Source organism: Choristoneura fumiferana, chromosome 30 (genome assembly GCF_025370935.1).
Source record: "Choristoneura fumiferana chromosome 30, NRCan_CFum_1, whole genome shotgun sequence".
Classification (NCBI taxonomy): Eukaryota; Metazoa; Arthropoda; class Insecta; order Lepidoptera; family Tortricidae; genus Choristoneura; species Choristoneura fumiferana.
In genome coordinates, this window is record NC_133501.1 from 7,563,887 (window position 1) to 7,582,021 (window position 18,135).

Here is an 18,135-nt window from a genome sequence, read left to right on the forward strand (position 1 = left end):
CTTGTAGGTGGAAAATTCGGATTATCGAGTATTTTGAATAAAAAAATGGAATAAATTACTATAATGGCGTTGCGAAGTAAACATGTCAATGTGGCGTTGGTGTCACGTCATCACGCGTCACGGGTGTCACAGATTCGTATTTGGTTCTCCATTATGACCTCTTAGGTCTAATTTCTTTGATTATGAGACAGAAAATCATAGTTATTTCGTTAAATAAGATTTAAGAGAAATATCTATTGGTGAAATACCGATACATAGGTTAGCTGTGAAAGTATTTGTAGTAATATTAAGGCTGGGAATATACGTCAGATTTTTCGATAGTCTTTAGAGCGACAAAAATTTTTTTTTACAAACTAATATCATTATGAGTCTACATTTTACCCGAGCGAAGCCGGGTTTTCACCTAGTAGTAAATATGTCTTTGCAGGGGTCCGAGGGTCACCAACGGTGCTGGCTGACAATCAGCGCTGGGGTGTTTATTAACGCTTCAGCATTATGCTGACCCAGTGTCCGATGTCCCATTCACTGCCGCAATGACAGATACTTTCCTACGTGTTGTCTATTTGTACTTAATACTATTGTTGTGTCTTGTGTTGTGAATAAATGTATTTTCCTTTTTTTTCCCCACTGCTGGGCACAGGCCTCCTCTCAGAATGAGAGGGCTAGGGCCGTGGTTCCCACGCGGGCACACTGCGGATTGGGAACACACACCATCGAATTGCTTTGTAGGTTAGTCCACGATTTCATGTTCGGACGAAACAATTCAAGGCCCCGCGACTTTGTTCGTGTTTGAGACGCGTCGCGCGGGCTCGTTACTGTGCACGGCGCGCACGTGGAGCTTCACGCCGGCACGTTCCGTGAACGTCTTCTGGCAGATGTCGCACGGGAACCGACGCGTCTGCTTCAGGTGTACCTGGAAGGAAACTAAAATCATTGATTGAATCAGGCGTTACTTTGCGGAGGTCAATGAACTAAAAGAATTTCTTTGCTCATACGCGACTTTATGATAGCTAAGTTTATGCAAGATATGCGTGTTCGTGCAGTTCAGTGGGACCATGATGATCCAATTACCGGTGATCTGTAGAACCGCTGTTTTAATATTATCCCCAGTCCTGGGCCACACATGTAGATGTCAATGGTCCCAATCACAATCCAATACAATCCTCGCACACATCCTTTTTTAGTTTTATATACACCTCGCTCAGCTGAGCTGTCGCCAGTAGAGCTGCGCTGAGCGAGGATTGGTAAATGAACCGTTTTAATGGTCCGGTACTCACGCGCGCGATGTGCCGCGCCAGGGTTCCTTTGAGGGCGCAGGCCAGCGGGCACTCCGCGCACTGGTAGGGCCGTTCGCCCGTGTGCGCGCGCACGTGGAACTGTAACAACAAATACAATTATAGCTAGTCTCTCTACCCACCTACCCACTTGCATTAGGCCTGGCAATTGAATTGAAATGTTGAGATTAATTAGGAGTTGAGAAAATTCCAGTGGGCACCACAAAAATTAGTACTAAAATGGTACCAACTACCCTTTTGTTATAATGGTAGTCAAATGGTGACCACTACCCTTTTGCTATAAATAGTAGTTGAAATAGTAGGCAACTACCTTTTTGCTGCAGTCAAATGGTAACAATAATAACTACCCTTTTGCTGTAATACTAGTCGAGATGACTACCCGTCAATAGAAGTCGAATAGACATTACTTGGAAATTAATTGACCTGAAATTTCAGAACTATATTATAGTTTTGACGTTGAGAGACGTCATAGGTACATCATTCAATATGGCATCATTTTATATAGTACATGTACCATCAGCCAAATATGTGGTCTACCACTCTAAAGTTGATAATCGTTTGCATGTCATAAAACAATAATGCCAATCACGTCTATTGCCAACTTGAAAGTTCGACTTTAGCGACATATTCGTTTGATAGGAACTTGTTTAAAAATTGATAGACCACTTATTTGGCTGATAGTACATCTCTTATTTGTTTATTTTAAAGGAGAAGCATTGTACACTTCTAAAACTGAACGTATAGCTAGTTAAAATGTTAAGACTAAGCTTTCACTGTAAAAAAATTATGTTTTTTTTTAATTCTGATATGTTATCTTTTATAGTCAAGTTAATTGCAAATTCGACTGGATGGCAAACGAGCAAGACCAGGGGTATTGCAGATGCGTTGCCAACCTAGAGGCCTAAGATGGGATACCTCAAGTGCCAGTAATTTCACCGGTAATTTTACTTACATAATTATTTTATTTTGAAAAATAAAAAATACTTTTTGCCAATTTTCTTGCGGAGCATTCTTCTTGGCAATGATGGTCATTCCAAAAGCGTTGTAGTATAAAAAAGTGAATTGTAAAAGAGCCCTTCGCGTGCCTACTTGCAGAATAAACGTTTTGATTTGATTAATGGTAACAAAACAACTACCCTTTTGCTATAATACTAGTCGAATGGTAACTACCCTTTTCCTACAATAGTAGTCGAATGATAACTACCCTTTTGCTACTCCGTACCTCTCTGGCGGTCTTGGCCGCGAAGGTCTTGGGGCACAGCGGGCAGGCGTAGGGCTTCTGCTCCATGTGCGTATACAGGTGGAACTTCAACGCCGCCTCGCTCTAAGACATACAACACAGATGGGCATGCATATAGAAGAGAACCGTAAAAGACAAGGTGGTTTCAAATCTTATTCGGAATGTTCCAACAAGTGGTTCGGCCAAACGTTTATGACAAATTTGAAATTGTCGTTCCGTATTGTACTCAATTATACTGTAAAAGAATTCATTGAAAAAAAAATGGCCACGTGCGTTGTTGAAAATAAAGGATCTTGGCAGACAGACAGACAGACAAGTGTAGGGTACCATTAAGATTTGAGTTGTGGCCGGGAATCAAACTCGAGCCCTCGTTAATCCGTGGCGCGTACTTCCCATATACACAATCCGAGCGCTAGCTTATTTCCCAGCGTGTTTCCATTTTAATTTGCATTTTTTTGTCGCAATCCCCCTCTTTGTGAAGTGTATGCTGTGCGACATAGCTAATCACTTCAATAGATCAGGTAGTGCACACCGGGAACCAGAGGCGGCAATAGGCGTAGGCGACGAGGACCATCTATGGCCTCGCGTCTCGAAAGTTTTTAATTTTTTGCTCATTTAAAAATCCGTCATCTAACGTGTGGTGTGCCTCGCAAAAGGACCCTGGACCTAAAGTATGGAAAATATGGTTTCAGTTTAATATCCTGAGATTTTCATATGTTATAGATTTCAAATTCCTGAACAAAATTCTCTAAAAAACTAGACTAAACTCTGAAAGGGACTCGGGAACCAGAGGTAACACTTTTGGAGCCTTTTGTTCGGGAGTTTGAGATCTATAAGATATCAAAATCTCAGGATATTTCACTGAAACCACATTTTCCAAACTTTAGGTCCGGGGTCCTTTATCTTGCCCACGCCAAATGTGGGCCAATCAACTTTTTTGTGTACATTGTTGCCATGGTAACATCTCCTCAAGAGTTACTAATTAAAAGTATGATTTTATGGGGGTACAAATCTATTAAAAGTTAGGAGTTTTGATAGTTTTAAGGATAGGTAGGATGGATTTATTTGGTGTAAAAAAGTTTGTACATGAAATCTAAGTATCATGTAAAGCAAATTCCTTCATGGCTCATCTTCTAAGAATGCTAATAGTATGGGTATGTATTATAAGACCGACAAATCATAATACCTACAGTTGAAATGTCGACGCATAACACATCGAAATTCAGAATACCGAATGTACAAAATACCGACAACCGATACACCGAAGGTCGAAATATCTATTTTTAAATGACCGAAAGTACAAAATCCCGAAAATGGGGTATGTATTATAATACCGAAAAATCATATTACCTACAGTCGAAATATCGACACTTAACAAATCGAAATTCAGAATACCGAAAGTACAAAATACCGATAACCGATACACCGAAGCTCGAAATACCTAAAAGTTAAAAAAAAAGTTTGATATGTGCGAGCGAGCGAAGCGAGCGAGCAAGACGGTTCGGAGCAAAAACGACTTGGATAGGTTAGGTTCAGAAGGTTAAGGCGGGAGCGAAGCGGAGCGTAGCTCCCGCCTTAGCCTTCGATGTTAGGTTTTTTTTAATAGCAGCCCGGATAATATTGCTTCACAAATGATCTTTGCTGTTGAATCTTATCCACCTACTTTCTTAGTGGCAGTTAAGTATCTTGCCTGCTATAAAAAAAACCTAACATCGAAGGCTAAGGCGGAACTACGCTCCGCTCCGCTCCGCTTCGTTCCCGCCTTAGCCTTCTGAACCCAACCGAACAACCCGAGTCGCTTCTGCTCAAATCGTCTTGCTCGCTCGCTTCGCTCGCTCGCACAAATCTTTTCCTGCTATATTTGTTTCGTCTTTGGTATAGCGGCAGTTTCGGTATTTTGATTTTTGATATATTGATTGTCGATTATTTTACTTGTAGTGATTATGACTGTTCGGCATTATGAGTTTTCGACCTTTCGAGTGTAGGTATTTTGATCTTCGGGATTGTAGTCTTCGGGTTTTAGGCTGCCGGTCAAATGTACTTTCGGATTTCAAACTTTCGGTCATATATCCATTCGACGTTTTAATATTCGGCCTTCCGTCGATAGGTCTTGTGAATTCGGTCTTTCGTTTATCGGTATTATAATACATACCCAATAGTATACATTGCAAACATTTTTCTAACACAGTGTATCACTGATATCTCCTAAGTAACGGGACAGAATATACTAAATAAAATAGTTGATTGACCCAGGTCCTGCGCTCACGAGAGACGGCGCTGCCAACTCCTGTAGTGGCGCGCTGTGTTCCGTCACGCCGCCACAGGGCGGCCACGCCGTACAAAATACGCGTTGTTGAATCTACATACGCACGGCGACGTCTGTACACGCGTCAATGTGTGCGTAAGCTGCACAGGGCTGACTATTGCAAAACCGTATAGTACTATAAGTGCTACCAATGACATTTAAAGGTACTCATATGTAGGTATGGCTTAGATATGTGCAAATAAATGTAATCGTTAATCTTACCTATTTCGAGGGTATTCTGGCAAAACAGAATAAGTGCAATTTTTTTAAAGTTACATACAAGGCATACTCAATGTTTTCTGCTTTATTTATCTAGCAAAACCGTATAAAAAATAAATATTGTGCACTTATCCGGTTCTGCCAGAATACTTAAAATGTTTCTGTCTGCGTATTTTAAGCATTATTATTTTCAATTACAATAGATATACGTCTACAAACTTAAAAGAATCATTCGGTAGGTAGTTATTTCATGTATTAATCGCGTTAATTTCAGAAATCCCTATTTATTTAGAAAAAGGAAGTAGGTAGGGTACCGTTACGATTTCGCAAAATGATTGCTCCCGAACTTAGTGCCGTGCGGCCGACATACATCGCGTCGCGCACCCGACTGCTTTCCTGCGGTTTTCCTGCAATCTGCGCTTGAGGGGTGGGGTAACTCGAACCGGTGCGGGGCGGAGCGTGGCCATTCTGTACGTTAGTACTATTATATATTCTGTGACGCCGCTGTGTTGCGCCGCGTGTTGCAGGCCACACGCTGCCTGTACCTGTATGCTGCGGCCGCACACTTCGCAGACGACGCGCGGCGCGGGCCCGGAGCCGCGCGCGCGGGGGCTCCTGTTGCGGCGCGCGCCGTGTCCCGTCACGCCGCTGTGTTGCGCCGCGTGTTGCACGCCACACGCTGCCTGTACCTGTATGCTGCGGCCGCACACTTCGCAGACGACGCGCGGCGCGGGCCCGGAGCCGCGCGCGCGGGGGCTCCTGTTGCGGCGCGCGCCGTGTCCCGTCACGCCGCTGTGTTGCGCCGCGTGTTGCACGCCACACGCTGCCTGTACCTGTATGCTGCGGCCGCACACTTCGCAGACGACGCGCGGCGCGGGCCCGGAGCCGCGCGCGCGGGGGCTCCTGTTGCGGCGCGCGCCGTGTCCCGTCACGCCGCTGTGTTGCGCCGCGTGTTGCAGGCCACACGCTGCCTGTACCTGTATGCTGCGGCCGCACACTTCGCAGACGACGCGCGGCGCGGGCCCGGAGCCGCGCGCGCGGGGCTCCTGTTGCGGCGCGCGCCGTGTCCCGTCACGCGCTGTGTTGCGCCGCGTGTTGCACGCCACACGCTGCCTGTACCTGTATGCTGCGGCCGCACACTTCGCAGACGACGCGCGGCGCGGGCCCGGAGCCGCGCGCGCGGGGGCTCCTGTTGCGGCGCGCGCCGTGTCCCGTCACGCCGCTGTGTTGCGCCGCGTGTTGCACGCCACACGCTGCCTGTACCTGTATGCTGCGGCCGCACACTTCGCAGACGACGCGCGGCGCGGGCCCGGAGCCGCGCGCGCGGGGGCTCCTGTTGCGGCGCGCGCCGTGTCCCGTCACGCCGAGGTGTTTGCGCCGCGTATGTTGTGCGAACGACTCCGCGCTCGCGAATGTCACGCCGCACTGGATGTAGACAAATGTCCATGTTTAAAGTGCGTCAAACCCAGTGATACTAACCCCTGTAAAAGTCAAAAATTTCGCTTTTTTTTACAGATGCGTTCAGTTTTAACTCAATAACCTGCAATTACAGAATAATTTGAAGATGCTCTTTACTTTTCTAATATTATTCGTTTTCATAAGATCTTAAAACTTCTAGCAACGTCACTTAAACAGTCTCCGAGCGAGGCGGCGCTGAAGTTCCATCTGTACATGTATATGGAGCAGAAACCCTACGCCTGCTCGCTGTTCCCCAAGACCGCCAGAGAGGTATGAAGTAGCAAAAGGGTAGTTAGTACCATTCAACTACCATCATAGCAAAAGGGTAGTTACGATTCGAATATTATTATAGCAAAAGGGTAGTTGGTACCATTCAACTACATTACAGCAAAAGGGTACCATTCGACTACCTTTATTTCTGGTGTACAATAAAGAGTCTTTGTATTGTATTGTACCTAGTATTATAGAAAAATGGTAGGACTAAACATACCTAATAATGCTGACAAAACATGAATCCATACCTCATCACAGTACTGCTGTTCGGGCGAGTGTTTCTCTGCCGTATGGTGTTTGAGCGCGGTGTCGCTGCCGCAGCTGTCGCCGCATGCGGCACACGGCCACAGCGCCGCATGCGGCACGCCCGCGCCCGCCGTGTGTTTGACTAGAGCTTCTCTGCTTAAAAACGTCGCGTCGCAGACGGGGCACTTAATGTCCGATTTGGGCTTTGAGTCCTGTAAAATGAAAGTAATATAGTGCCTCCAGTGAAAAAGGGAATAACTCAAAATCGCATCGCAATTTTTTTTTATTGTTTCAGGCTTTAAGTATAGGTTACAGCTTTCGTTTAATGGGTATTGCTTTAACATTTAGTTATTCTATACATATATTTAAGTTTTTTTTTGAGTTATGCTCTTAGTCACAAAAGCATAATGGCATAACATGAATTGTGTTAGTTAATACTGTGATAACGTAAACATAAGACGACTTATTCCCTTAATTACGACTGTTCTATGATTACAACTATACTTATTCTACCCTCGTTATGCCTTTATGAACTATATTAATGTCCACATTGTTACAGAACAACAAAAGTTGTCTTTTTGTAAAAAAAATACTGCAGACGTGTCTTTAGGATGGATGTTTTTTTTAGTTAAAAGCACTAGTACCTTTAGACTTATAAAAAAATGCAGATAAGTAGAAATATGCCTTTAGAAACGGTGAGTTATGCCCATAGCGTAATCGAAAAAACTGGGTGAGAGGATAGCTAGAGATATGTCCTTTTGTCACAATATGTAACCAAACACGCTGAATCCAATGGTGTAATAAAAACATAAGGGCATAACTCGACTTATCCCCCTTTTCACTGGAGGCACTGATATGACCGTTTCACCGTATACAAAGTATGGTATCAATCAATATGTAAGAAATCATGAGAATTTCCATACTATGAAAGACCCCAAACATCCCTGTCCATTTTTTATGTAATTTCTCTTTTTAATCCATATTTTTGATCACACTTGCTCGTAAACAGTGTCCTAACATGCAGGCTACCTTGGCCGTAATGCCCCATAAAAACCCTCGACCTTTTGTTCTTGTCATAAGCTTCTCAATAAGCTCGTTCGTAATTCCTTATTTACCGCCTTGAAGACACAATGTACTATAATGGCATTCAGTTTGTATAATAATATTGTTTTTGTTTCTGCCACATACTTTGAAGTATTTGTATTAGTTTCTGTACCGCCCATTGCCTACTCAGCATTATTTCTCTGTATAAAATTATTGCACTTGTGGTATGTAATAAAGAATATTTTCATCACACTTGCTCGTAAATAGTGTCGTAACAAGCAGGCTACCTTGGTTGCAACCCTCCAAATAAAACCCTCGACCTTAATGTGCTTGTCATGAAACCCGTGGTCGGTAAATGAGTCATTGCGCGTACACATTTTCTTGTCATGAAGCCCAAGGTCGGTAAATGAGTCGGTGCCCGTACTGATGGTGCTGCAGGACTACATGGACCACATGCACACGCACGTTGCGGCGCATGCCGAGGGAGGGGGAGGTAGAGGGCGGCGCTGCAAGAGCACAGCCTAAGGTATCGCTAATATTTGGAACAATTATATTTTTTCTTTTACAAATATAAAATGTTACTTGCAAATGTAATGAAAAACATTGTATGTCGCACGGGCGGTACTAGAATTACGAACATCGACTCATTAAAGCCCTCAGTCTTTGACTTCGGGCTTCTAATAGACTCTCGTTCGTAATTCCTTATTTACCGCCCTTAAGACTCAATGTACTATTGTATTGTATTGCAATTAATGAGTGTATGATTGGTTATTTGGAGTCTTTTTGTATTTTTTATTTCAACTCCATATTTGTTACTTTTACGGGATGCCTGTAAAAGTAACAAATTTGGAGTTGAATAATAAATAAATAAATATCACGGGACAATTCACACCAAGTCCCAAAGTAAGCTTAGCAAAGCTTGTGTTATGGGTACTAAGCAACGGATAAATATAATTATATTTATAGTTGAAATAAAACATACAAAAATACTCCAAATAACCAATCATAATTTGATTGCTTAGCAGCGACATCTGTTGTCTGGGTGAGCGGTTAGTTCCGAAAGAGTGTTACGTCTCTCGACGAGAGCGAAACATAGATGTCGCTGCTGCTAAGTAGCGTAATAGGAAAAAAGCAACTTGAGATATGGGTGCATAGGAGAAATTCGTGTCTGTACTGTCCAGTGGTAGTGTAAGAGTATGGCATGGAGCACGGAATGCTGAAGGCCTGGGGTCGATTCCCAGCGCTGGTCTCTTTTTCTGGTTTATCTTCGATTAACGAGTATCTCCTGAGTGGGCTCAGTAAAAAAAGTTATACATATGTGCTCGTAGCTGCAAAATGGCGGAGGAAAGGGGAGGTCTTTGCCGGGCAGAGCGACATATTATGGGCTACATAAAAAAAGAGTGTAATAGATAAATACGTTAAGTTAAGACCAAAGTTATCGACATAGCCCACCGCATTAGCACGCTGAAGTGGCAATGGGCCGGCCATATAACCCGAAGAACCGATAACCGTTGGGGTAGACGAGTTCTTGAGTGGAGACCACGGATCGGCAAACGTAGCGTAGGACGTCCTCAGACTCGGTGGAGCGATGATCTTCGCAGGGCGGCTGGCAAGAGCTGGATGAGAGTAGCCGAGGATCGTGCTCAGTGGCGTGCCATGGGAGAGGCCTATGTCCAGCAGTGGACGAACATAGGCTGATGATGATGATGATGAGATAAATACAACCTAAGCCTCTTCAAGGCTAGAGTGAATAGGCTGTTACTGAACCAATGAGATACACCTTTGGCCTCATCTGCATTTAACATCAGGGGTCGATCACAGTCAGTTAATGCAAAAAAAAAATGTAGCGAGGGAACTTTCTTAACACTCACAGATCCATGCGCCTTGGCCCTGTGTTGCCGCACCCCGTTCTCAGACAGGAAGGTCTCCCCGCACTGGGGACAGGCCACGTTCCTCGCGGGGTGCCGCTCGCGCACGTGGGTAAGGTACGAGGTTCTGTGTTTGTACGTCTGGCCGCAGTGCTGGCAGGTGTACGTCTTGCCGGAGTGCACCAGCGAATGGAGTTTGGCGTTCGACCTTGAATGTTGTAATAGTAAACTTGACTGTCGAGTGCATATTTTTGTTTACCAATAAAAAATTACAGCATTACAATTATGAAATCAGTGCGTTGTAAAATTCAATTCGACATTATGCAAGAAACACGAAAAAGACATTAAAAAATACAATTATTAAAACTGGTAGATTTTTAAATATCGTTTTCGTCGCTACATATATACATAATGTATACCTTAAGTGCGTGCGCTTATTGAATGCATGTATCTATTGAGTGCATGTATCTATTGAGTGCATGTATTCATTGGTGTGTATGGAGTAAGCAGCAAAATAGCGCTGTCTACCTTGGAATTGAGCTAATACACGCCAACGCATGTATCTATGGATGGAATGCGAACATATGGCTGTTCAGTACATGGATTAATAAGAATAAGAATATTTATTCTCTATTCGCAAACACATATAGACAAATAAAAATAAGTAAAATAAAAAATAATAAATGCATACATAATAATGTGCATGTGTCTATTAATTACATTAATGTGCCTCTTGGTGGCATGTCTTTACTGAGTGCATATGCCCATTGAGTACAAATATCAATTGGGCGCGCGCATCTATTGCGGGCATATGTCCATTGAGTGCAAATATCTATTGAGTGCGCACATCTAAGCGGGTACGTGTCCATTGAGTGCAAATATCTATTGAGCGCGTGCATCTATTGCGGGCATGTGTCCATTGAGTACAAATATCTATTGAGTGCGCACATCTATGCGAGCATGTGTCTATTGAGTGTAAATTACTTGTCGCGGCTGATGAAGCCGCAGTCGCGACACGCGAAGCTGAGCCGGTGCGTGTCGCGGTGCCGCTGCAGACGGACCTCGGCGCCCGTCCGAAACCGGCAGCGACAGATCTCGCACTCGAACGGGCCCGTGTTCTAGCGCAGATTTAAACACGTTGAATAATCAATATAGGTTGTTGAAATGCAAAGTTTATTAAATACTAGACTATACTCGCGGCTTCGCACGCGTAATCCATAATCTAGGAATATTGGGATAAAAAATATCCTACGTGTTATTCCAAGTGTCCAGCTATCTGCATACCAAATTTCATCCAAATACGTCCAGCCGTTAAGCGTAAGGAGTAACAATCATACACAATGCTCGCAAACTTTCGCATATATAATATTAGAAAGATTGGTATTATAGCACCTAAGAAACGCCAGTGTTGCCAGGCGTGGTGCGCTTGGTCCGAGATCTGGCCGCGGAAAAACGATTTCTTTTATTTTTTTTTGTAATTACAAGTAAACTTAGATGTAAAAAATACTTCTGATGTTTCTTATAATCAATTACCAAAAAGGCCTTTGTCAAAACACACATTTCACTCCAAGTGTCCTTACATTGTCCCCTTCTGAAAAGTCTACTGTCAGGAAATGTTTAAAGGAACGTTAAAAATAGATTTGCCTTTCTCCGGTTTATTAGCCGATGTTTTAGACGTTTGTCGGATCATAGATGAATTTCGGGAAGCTTCGAATAGCTGGGAGGCCATAACTTGTCGCTGGGACACCAGCGTCGCCCGGAAACCTTTGTCAGTCAATGTCAATTGTCAGTTTGCAAGAGAAGTCTGGCCCGAGCTCACAGTCTCAGGAACTGTTACCGCTTAATTTTATCTTGCTCTCGTGGGAATATCGAGCTAGAAAAGTAGCCTATATGTTATTCCAGATCTCCTGTCAACCTCGACACTGGCAGAATCATCAAAAAATTGATGGAGCCACTTTTCCTAAATTTGAATTGAATTGAAGTTATCTACAGTCACGAACCCATTTCGTGAAAAATCTTTTGATTGAATATCTGTCATACAAAATGACAGATATTCAATCTTAAGTGCCCAAATGAACGCTCGTGACTGTACAGTCAACGTCATAAATAAGTGATCATTTCTGTACCTTGTCGCTTTCAGTCGTTACACAATTTCGTATGGCTTTTCAAAAATGATGTTAAAGTGACAATGGTACAAAGTTATCATTATTTATGACGTTGACCGTACATACTAAATCACATCCAAATTCGTCCAGCCGTTTTAGCATGAAAGAGTAACAAAGGTGCACACACACATACAAACTGTCGCATTTATAATACTAGTAGGACTAGTAGGATAAATTAATAATGTTGTACTAACCGGATCGTGGCATGACAAGTGATTCTTCATAGTTTTTTCAGTATTACATCCTTTACCGCACATTTCGCAACAAAAAACAGACTTATTTGCCTTCTTTTTCTCCTCTATCTCCTGTTTCTGTTCGTCTATGCTCAATAATTTTATTTTAACATTAAACTCCTCCTCAAAAGCCTCGTAGTCGAAAAGTGGATAAACGTCATCGCCCATTTTTTTCCTTTTTTTACTTTTAAAACTGAATTTAGTGTTGCCAGCGCGAGATTTGGTAGTTTTGGTAGAAATCTCACTATCCAATTGTATTGGAATGCTCTTAGTTTTTTTTATTAAATCTGTTTCACCGTCATTCTTCGTATTTACATCAGATTGACACAATTCTTCTTCTGTTATATCAATTTCTACCACAGCATAATTGGTTTGATTTTCAGAAGCATCAACACCACCATCCTCACTTTCTGACGATGCCATAGAGTTTTCCTTTTCCAATTTTACTTTTTTAATTATCATTTGTGGGTCATTGTTTTTGTAAATTTTTGGATTATTGATAATAAAATTGTGATCTAATTCCAAATACAGTTCATCAGCCGTGTTTGGTATTTCTTCATACGGAGTTACATCATTATCCTCCCTCTTGATTGGCGGTATTTGTAAGTATGGATGGGTGAGGAAATGGAATATTTTTTCCCTCTTCATGCCGTTTGTGAGTTTGTTTGTCTTTCTGTCAATCGTTTCAATATCTTTCATCGTCAACTGGAACAAATAACATGTATCAAAACACATTTTGCATGTAGACATGAATTTGATATCTAAATACGGTAATAGGCCAATATAATATAATATAATTATAGTCCGTCAGTTAGATTATTGGGAAATAATGGATACATATTTAAAAAAAATTAAGATAGCTAATAAAAGATCCGAGTGACATCACGCCATGCGATATCTGTTTGAGATCTAGGGTGCTACAGACTGAAAGACATTGGCGTCAAACTAATAACACCCTTCTTGTTGCGTAGAGGATTCAAAACAAAAAAAAATACATTGTATTTTTTTTCTCGTATAGGTAGGGTTGCCCTACGTCCCGATTATACGACAAAAACCATCCATCCACCCGTCCGGCGCGGTGGTGAAATGCGGTTAAAGATATTTCTACATTTATGAAAAAAAAAAAGATTTGGAAGATGAAATTTCAATCAGCTGCTGAGTTGACCACAGCATAATATAAAGTTGTCAGTCATCACCAATCCTTTAATTCGTTAGATTGTACTGCCAAACTAAATGCACTGATGTATCCAGACTCAAAAATTGCTACTAAAGTAAACTACTGCCAGGACTAAAGGCGTTGCATATTATTTACGAGTTTTGGGCATCAAACGAGAAATCGTCCCGTATTGGTTCCTAGAAGTTATGGCAACCCTACATATAGGGAACCCCGTTATTTTTTATTTGACTTTTTAACCGACTTCTGGTTATGTTGCAGTGGGTCTTCGGCCCTGACAAGACACAGAGTGAATCCGGTCATGGTCGAATGGATAGGTAACATGCTCAGCAAAAGAATCATCAGACTCAACTCATCTGAGACACAACATGCACTGGTAGCCAGAGGATGTCCACAAGAGGGGTGTTGTCACCACTACTGTGGAACATGGTAGTAAATGACCTCATAACCAGACTTAACCAACACCATTACTACACGATCGGGTACGCTGACGATATTGCTATATTAATAAGCGTAGAGTCAGCAGCACTGTGTGTGACGTCACGCAGCAGGCAATACGATCGTGGAACGATGGTGCATCGAAAACGAACTAACTGTCAACCCAAGAAGACAGAACAGGTAATGTTCACAAACAAACGACTGCTGGGCAACTATAACCCCCCAGACTGTTCAACACGGAACTACAGTTCAGTTCGGAGGTAAAGTATCTAGGAGTAATACTGGATAGCAAATTGAACTGGAGTAACCATCTCAACAATAAGATCGACAAGGCCACGGTGGCTTTCTGGCAGTGCCGTAGAATGGTAGGTAAGCAATGGGTTTATCACCCAAGGTCACTCTATGGCTATACCAGTCAGTCGTCAGACCTATAATCAGCTACGGTGCAGTGGTTTGGTGGCCACGAACCAAACTAATCACCGTCGAAGCAAAGCTACAACGATTCCAGAGGCTGGCTTGCATGGCAACCACGGGCTGTATGAGGACGACTCCGACTGCGGCCCTGGAAGCTTTGCTTGGCCTGCCGCCGCTGCATCTGTTTATCAACAGGAGGCGGGGAGCGACGGCGGTAAGACTAAAAAAGCTAACCTATGGAAAAGCGTAAGTGTTCCACACGCCAAACTGCTTGATGAACTGGTACACAGGGAACCACTCTTTGAGGCGGTCACCGACAGGATACCCAAACAGTACGTATTCGATAAAAAATACAAGATACAACTACACGAAGACCCGGGGGAAGGACTCAACTTGAAAGAGCTAAGGATCTTCACGGACGGGTCAAAGACATCAACTGGTACAGGCTCTGGAACACACTCAGAGGACCTGAATATCAACATATCAAAGCCACTAGGAGCCCATAATACCGTCTTCCAAGCGGAATGTATGGGAATCATAATGGCAACTGCAGCGATTGACTCCAGGAAGGTACAGGATTTTCCTATCCGTATACTTTCTGACAGCAAATCGGTCTTGCAAGCCCTGCAGAGCGACACAATGACATCAGGGCTAATCTACGAGTGCCATCGAGCTCTGACGTTGGTAAGTGAGACAAACACCATAACACTACAATGGATAAAAGGACACAGTGGATCGCGAGGTAACGACGGCCGACCGATTGGCTAGAGGGGGTTCGGACATGAAGGTCTTCGGTCCCGAACCCATTCTACTCTGCCCTTTAGATGGCTGCGCGGCAAACTGCGACACAACACCAAGGTAATGCACCAACAATATTGGACGAACCTAGATACATGCAGGCAAACCAGAGAAGCCCTCCCGACGATCAACCCGGATTGTCCCGCAAGCTTCGCGGACTTAGGAGGGATCAACTCCGACTGCTGGTCGGTGCTCTTACTGGTCATGCTTTACTAAACAAGCACTTACATAATCTAGGTGTTACAGACAGCCCCTGTGCAGAGCATGCATGGAGGCAGAAGAGACAGCCACTCACATCCTTCTGGAATGCTCTGGTGTGGCGAACTACAGGGCACTACACCTCGGATCACCGGGGTCACTGCAGGAAGTCGCCGGCAACGTGAAGGGTCTGCTAGGCTTCCTCCAGGAGCTAGGCTGGCATGAATAGTGCCTACAGCCTAATCACGCAAAATAGGCGCACTTAGACGTCGAGTTGCGGAAAACAGCCCGCTAATACCTATACCTATACCTATGTTGCAGTGGGTATTTGTATTGTATTGTAGCTACAGTTCCTTTTGCACCCAAGCCAGCTAGCAGAGGCCCTAACAAAGAAAGAATACAGTAACACAGTCAAACTCACCGGTCCTTTTTCCATGAGGGTCTGCAGCAGCGCGCTGCTCCTCTCACAGCTGTCACGAAAGGAGATACACTTTGACAGCGTCGCGCGGCAAAACGCGCACAGGTGGCGCGGGAAACCCTCCATTGACAGCTGTCAAAGTAATAGAAACAATGAAGGGTGCGAGACTGTTTGTTTGTTACCTCTTCACGTTTAAACCGCTGATCTGATTTAGATGGAATTCGGTATACAGATACTTTGAACCCCGGCACAGACCCCGGGGAAGGATGTAGGATAGTTTTATCCTGGAAAATTGCATAGTTTACGCGGGAGAGCGATAAACGAATTCTATGCAGACGGAGTCGCGGGCAACAGGCTAGTTCTAGTAGAAACAATAAAGTACTTAGGGTGCGAGGGCAATAGCTTCATGTGGTCAAGCGGTGCGGTTATCGCAGGTCTTTAAAAGAAGAGTAGTGTATGGCAGGTGCACCCTGGGCAACAACAGTTAGCTAATTTATTAGTTGTTCTTGGGGATAAAAGTAGTCAAAATATTTTACTCTGAGATACTGTAATTTTCTATTAGCACTTTTTTTTGCCTAACCTAACCTAACCTTTTTGAACAGCAAAGAGTATAAAACCAAACAAATGTAATCCCTCATAGAGCATGTAAATACTGCTCACCAGGAACAAGACATGGCGCTGTTTTCAATACATAAGTAACTATCAAACTTAAATAAAAATTAAATAGGGACTATTAAAAAAAACTACTTGACACAACACTTACTTGTACTCCAGTAAGTACCCCGAAAATGTCTTCGAACCCGCTGCCGCTTATAGGTAGCAGCCGCCCGCCCGCGTCCAAGCAGACACGGCATGCGAGTAAATCGCTACCCGCTCCCACTTCCGCGGGTAGCATGCTCTCTGTTAGCTGGAAATAACATAATAATATTATTAGGTATAGTAACTAGCTTTTGCCCATGGTTTTGCTCGCATACTATGGCTCTTCAAGGCAAGAATGTATACTGTTGCTAAACTAATTGGCCTCTTCTGCACTTTTCATCAGGTAGTTTTTCAATGCTTGCTTTTCAATGATTACAATTTATTGCTTGCTTTTTCTTAGAATTTATTTTATCTCTCATTCTGTCTCTCTGTCTCGTTCTCCCTCTCTGCCACAGATTAACTTACAAACTACAACCTTAAACTACAAACATACTGATGATAACTGACACCTGATCATTTGTTAATATTTCTCAACATGTTCTTGGAGTATCAAAATAGGTATGCATGTGATACCTATTATACTTCCCACAAATTGCCCAACAGTTTGCCCGAGACAGTGATCATGTGCACCTTCAGTGAATTCTTTTAAAAACAGACTTGATAAGTACTTTGAAGACAATTACACAAGTGAACAATGATATCCAGGCATCAGCTATAAGCTGCCTGTGCATTATAAATAATAATAATAAATATTCATTGGAACTATTTATACTAAAAGAAATAACATTAAATAAATATTCAAAAATATCACACTAGATATAAAACACTTAGACATTTTAAAAAAACTTTCTAAAAAACACCACTTACTTCATGAACATATCAAAGTTTAAAGTATAATACTAGTGTGCCTCTTAGGTTGGAAATACACTTTATATTAATAATTAATATTTTAATGGGTAGGTATATTTTCTTCATTATTAGTTAATTATTAAAAATAACCCTCAAATCAAATAAAAAGTGGAACAGACTAGATTTTTTTTCAATTGTTGCAATAACTTCTATTGATTTATTTACTTACCACTGAAAGGTTAATCCAGGCCTACGAGCACATTTTGCTCGTAGATCCAGGCATATTTACATCGGTACACTTTTACACTAATTGCACGGCCTACCATCCTTAGACCTTCGAGTATACCGGTTAAAGAGTACTTAGTTTAAAATGTGCTTTTCATGAGTGAAACCTAACCGTATACCGTACATCAACAAATATCGGCAGGCGCAGCTGCCGCAAAACAAACATCAAATCAAAATACAGTTTTGTAGTGTAAGCAAAACGGAAATATTTATGCACACACATAAATGAATATATATTGTCTGATTTAATTATAAGTCTAGGACTCTAAGAGAAATGGCCTCATTAATTTACGCAAAGTACGCAAGTTTTCTGACTGTGACTGATATTTCAAGTTTAGTGTTACCACATAGGAATTTTTATTACTACCATTTATGGTAGATTTTCTTAACTTCGTTCGGAAACACGTGCCACTTATTTGTAACCGCCAATTCTAAATGTTCTACTTTTAGTTTACTTTTTGAGCTAGTTTTTACTTTAGTTATTTAATGTCTTCTTTTTTATTTAATTCAATATTC

At 42.6% G+C, this 18,135-nt stretch overlaps 1 protein-coding gene across 2 annotated transcripts; it reads right to left on the reverse strand.

Annotated features, from left to right (window-relative positions):
* Positions 1 to 75: 75 nt before the first annotated feature.
* Positions 76 to 17,924, reverse strand: LOC141444728 (uncharacterized). Of its 2 annotated transcripts, none has more exons than XM_074110343.1 (9): positions 17,564 to 17,924; positions 16,550 to 16,693; positions 15,790 to 15,918; positions 12,308 to 13,051; positions 10,933 to 11,066; positions 9,946 to 10,156; positions 7,039 to 7,248; positions 1,278 to 1,376; positions 76 to 913 (listed from the first exon to the last, which is right to left on the reverse strand). In XM_074110343.1, the coding sequence occupies exons 2-9, from the start codon at positions 16,679 to 16,681 to the stop codon at positions 764 to 766; spliced, it is 1,809 nt and encodes a 602-aa protein (XP_073966444.1). In that variant the 5' UTR covers positions 16,682 to 16,693; positions 17,564 to 17,924; the 3' UTR covers positions 76 to 763. The 2 variants fall into 2 exon arrangements, with proteins under 2 accessions (XP_073966444.1, XP_073966445.1); XM_074110344.1 differs by having other exon boundaries at positions 834 to 924.
* Between the last annotated feature and the right edge of the window lie 211 nt (positions 17,925 to 18,135).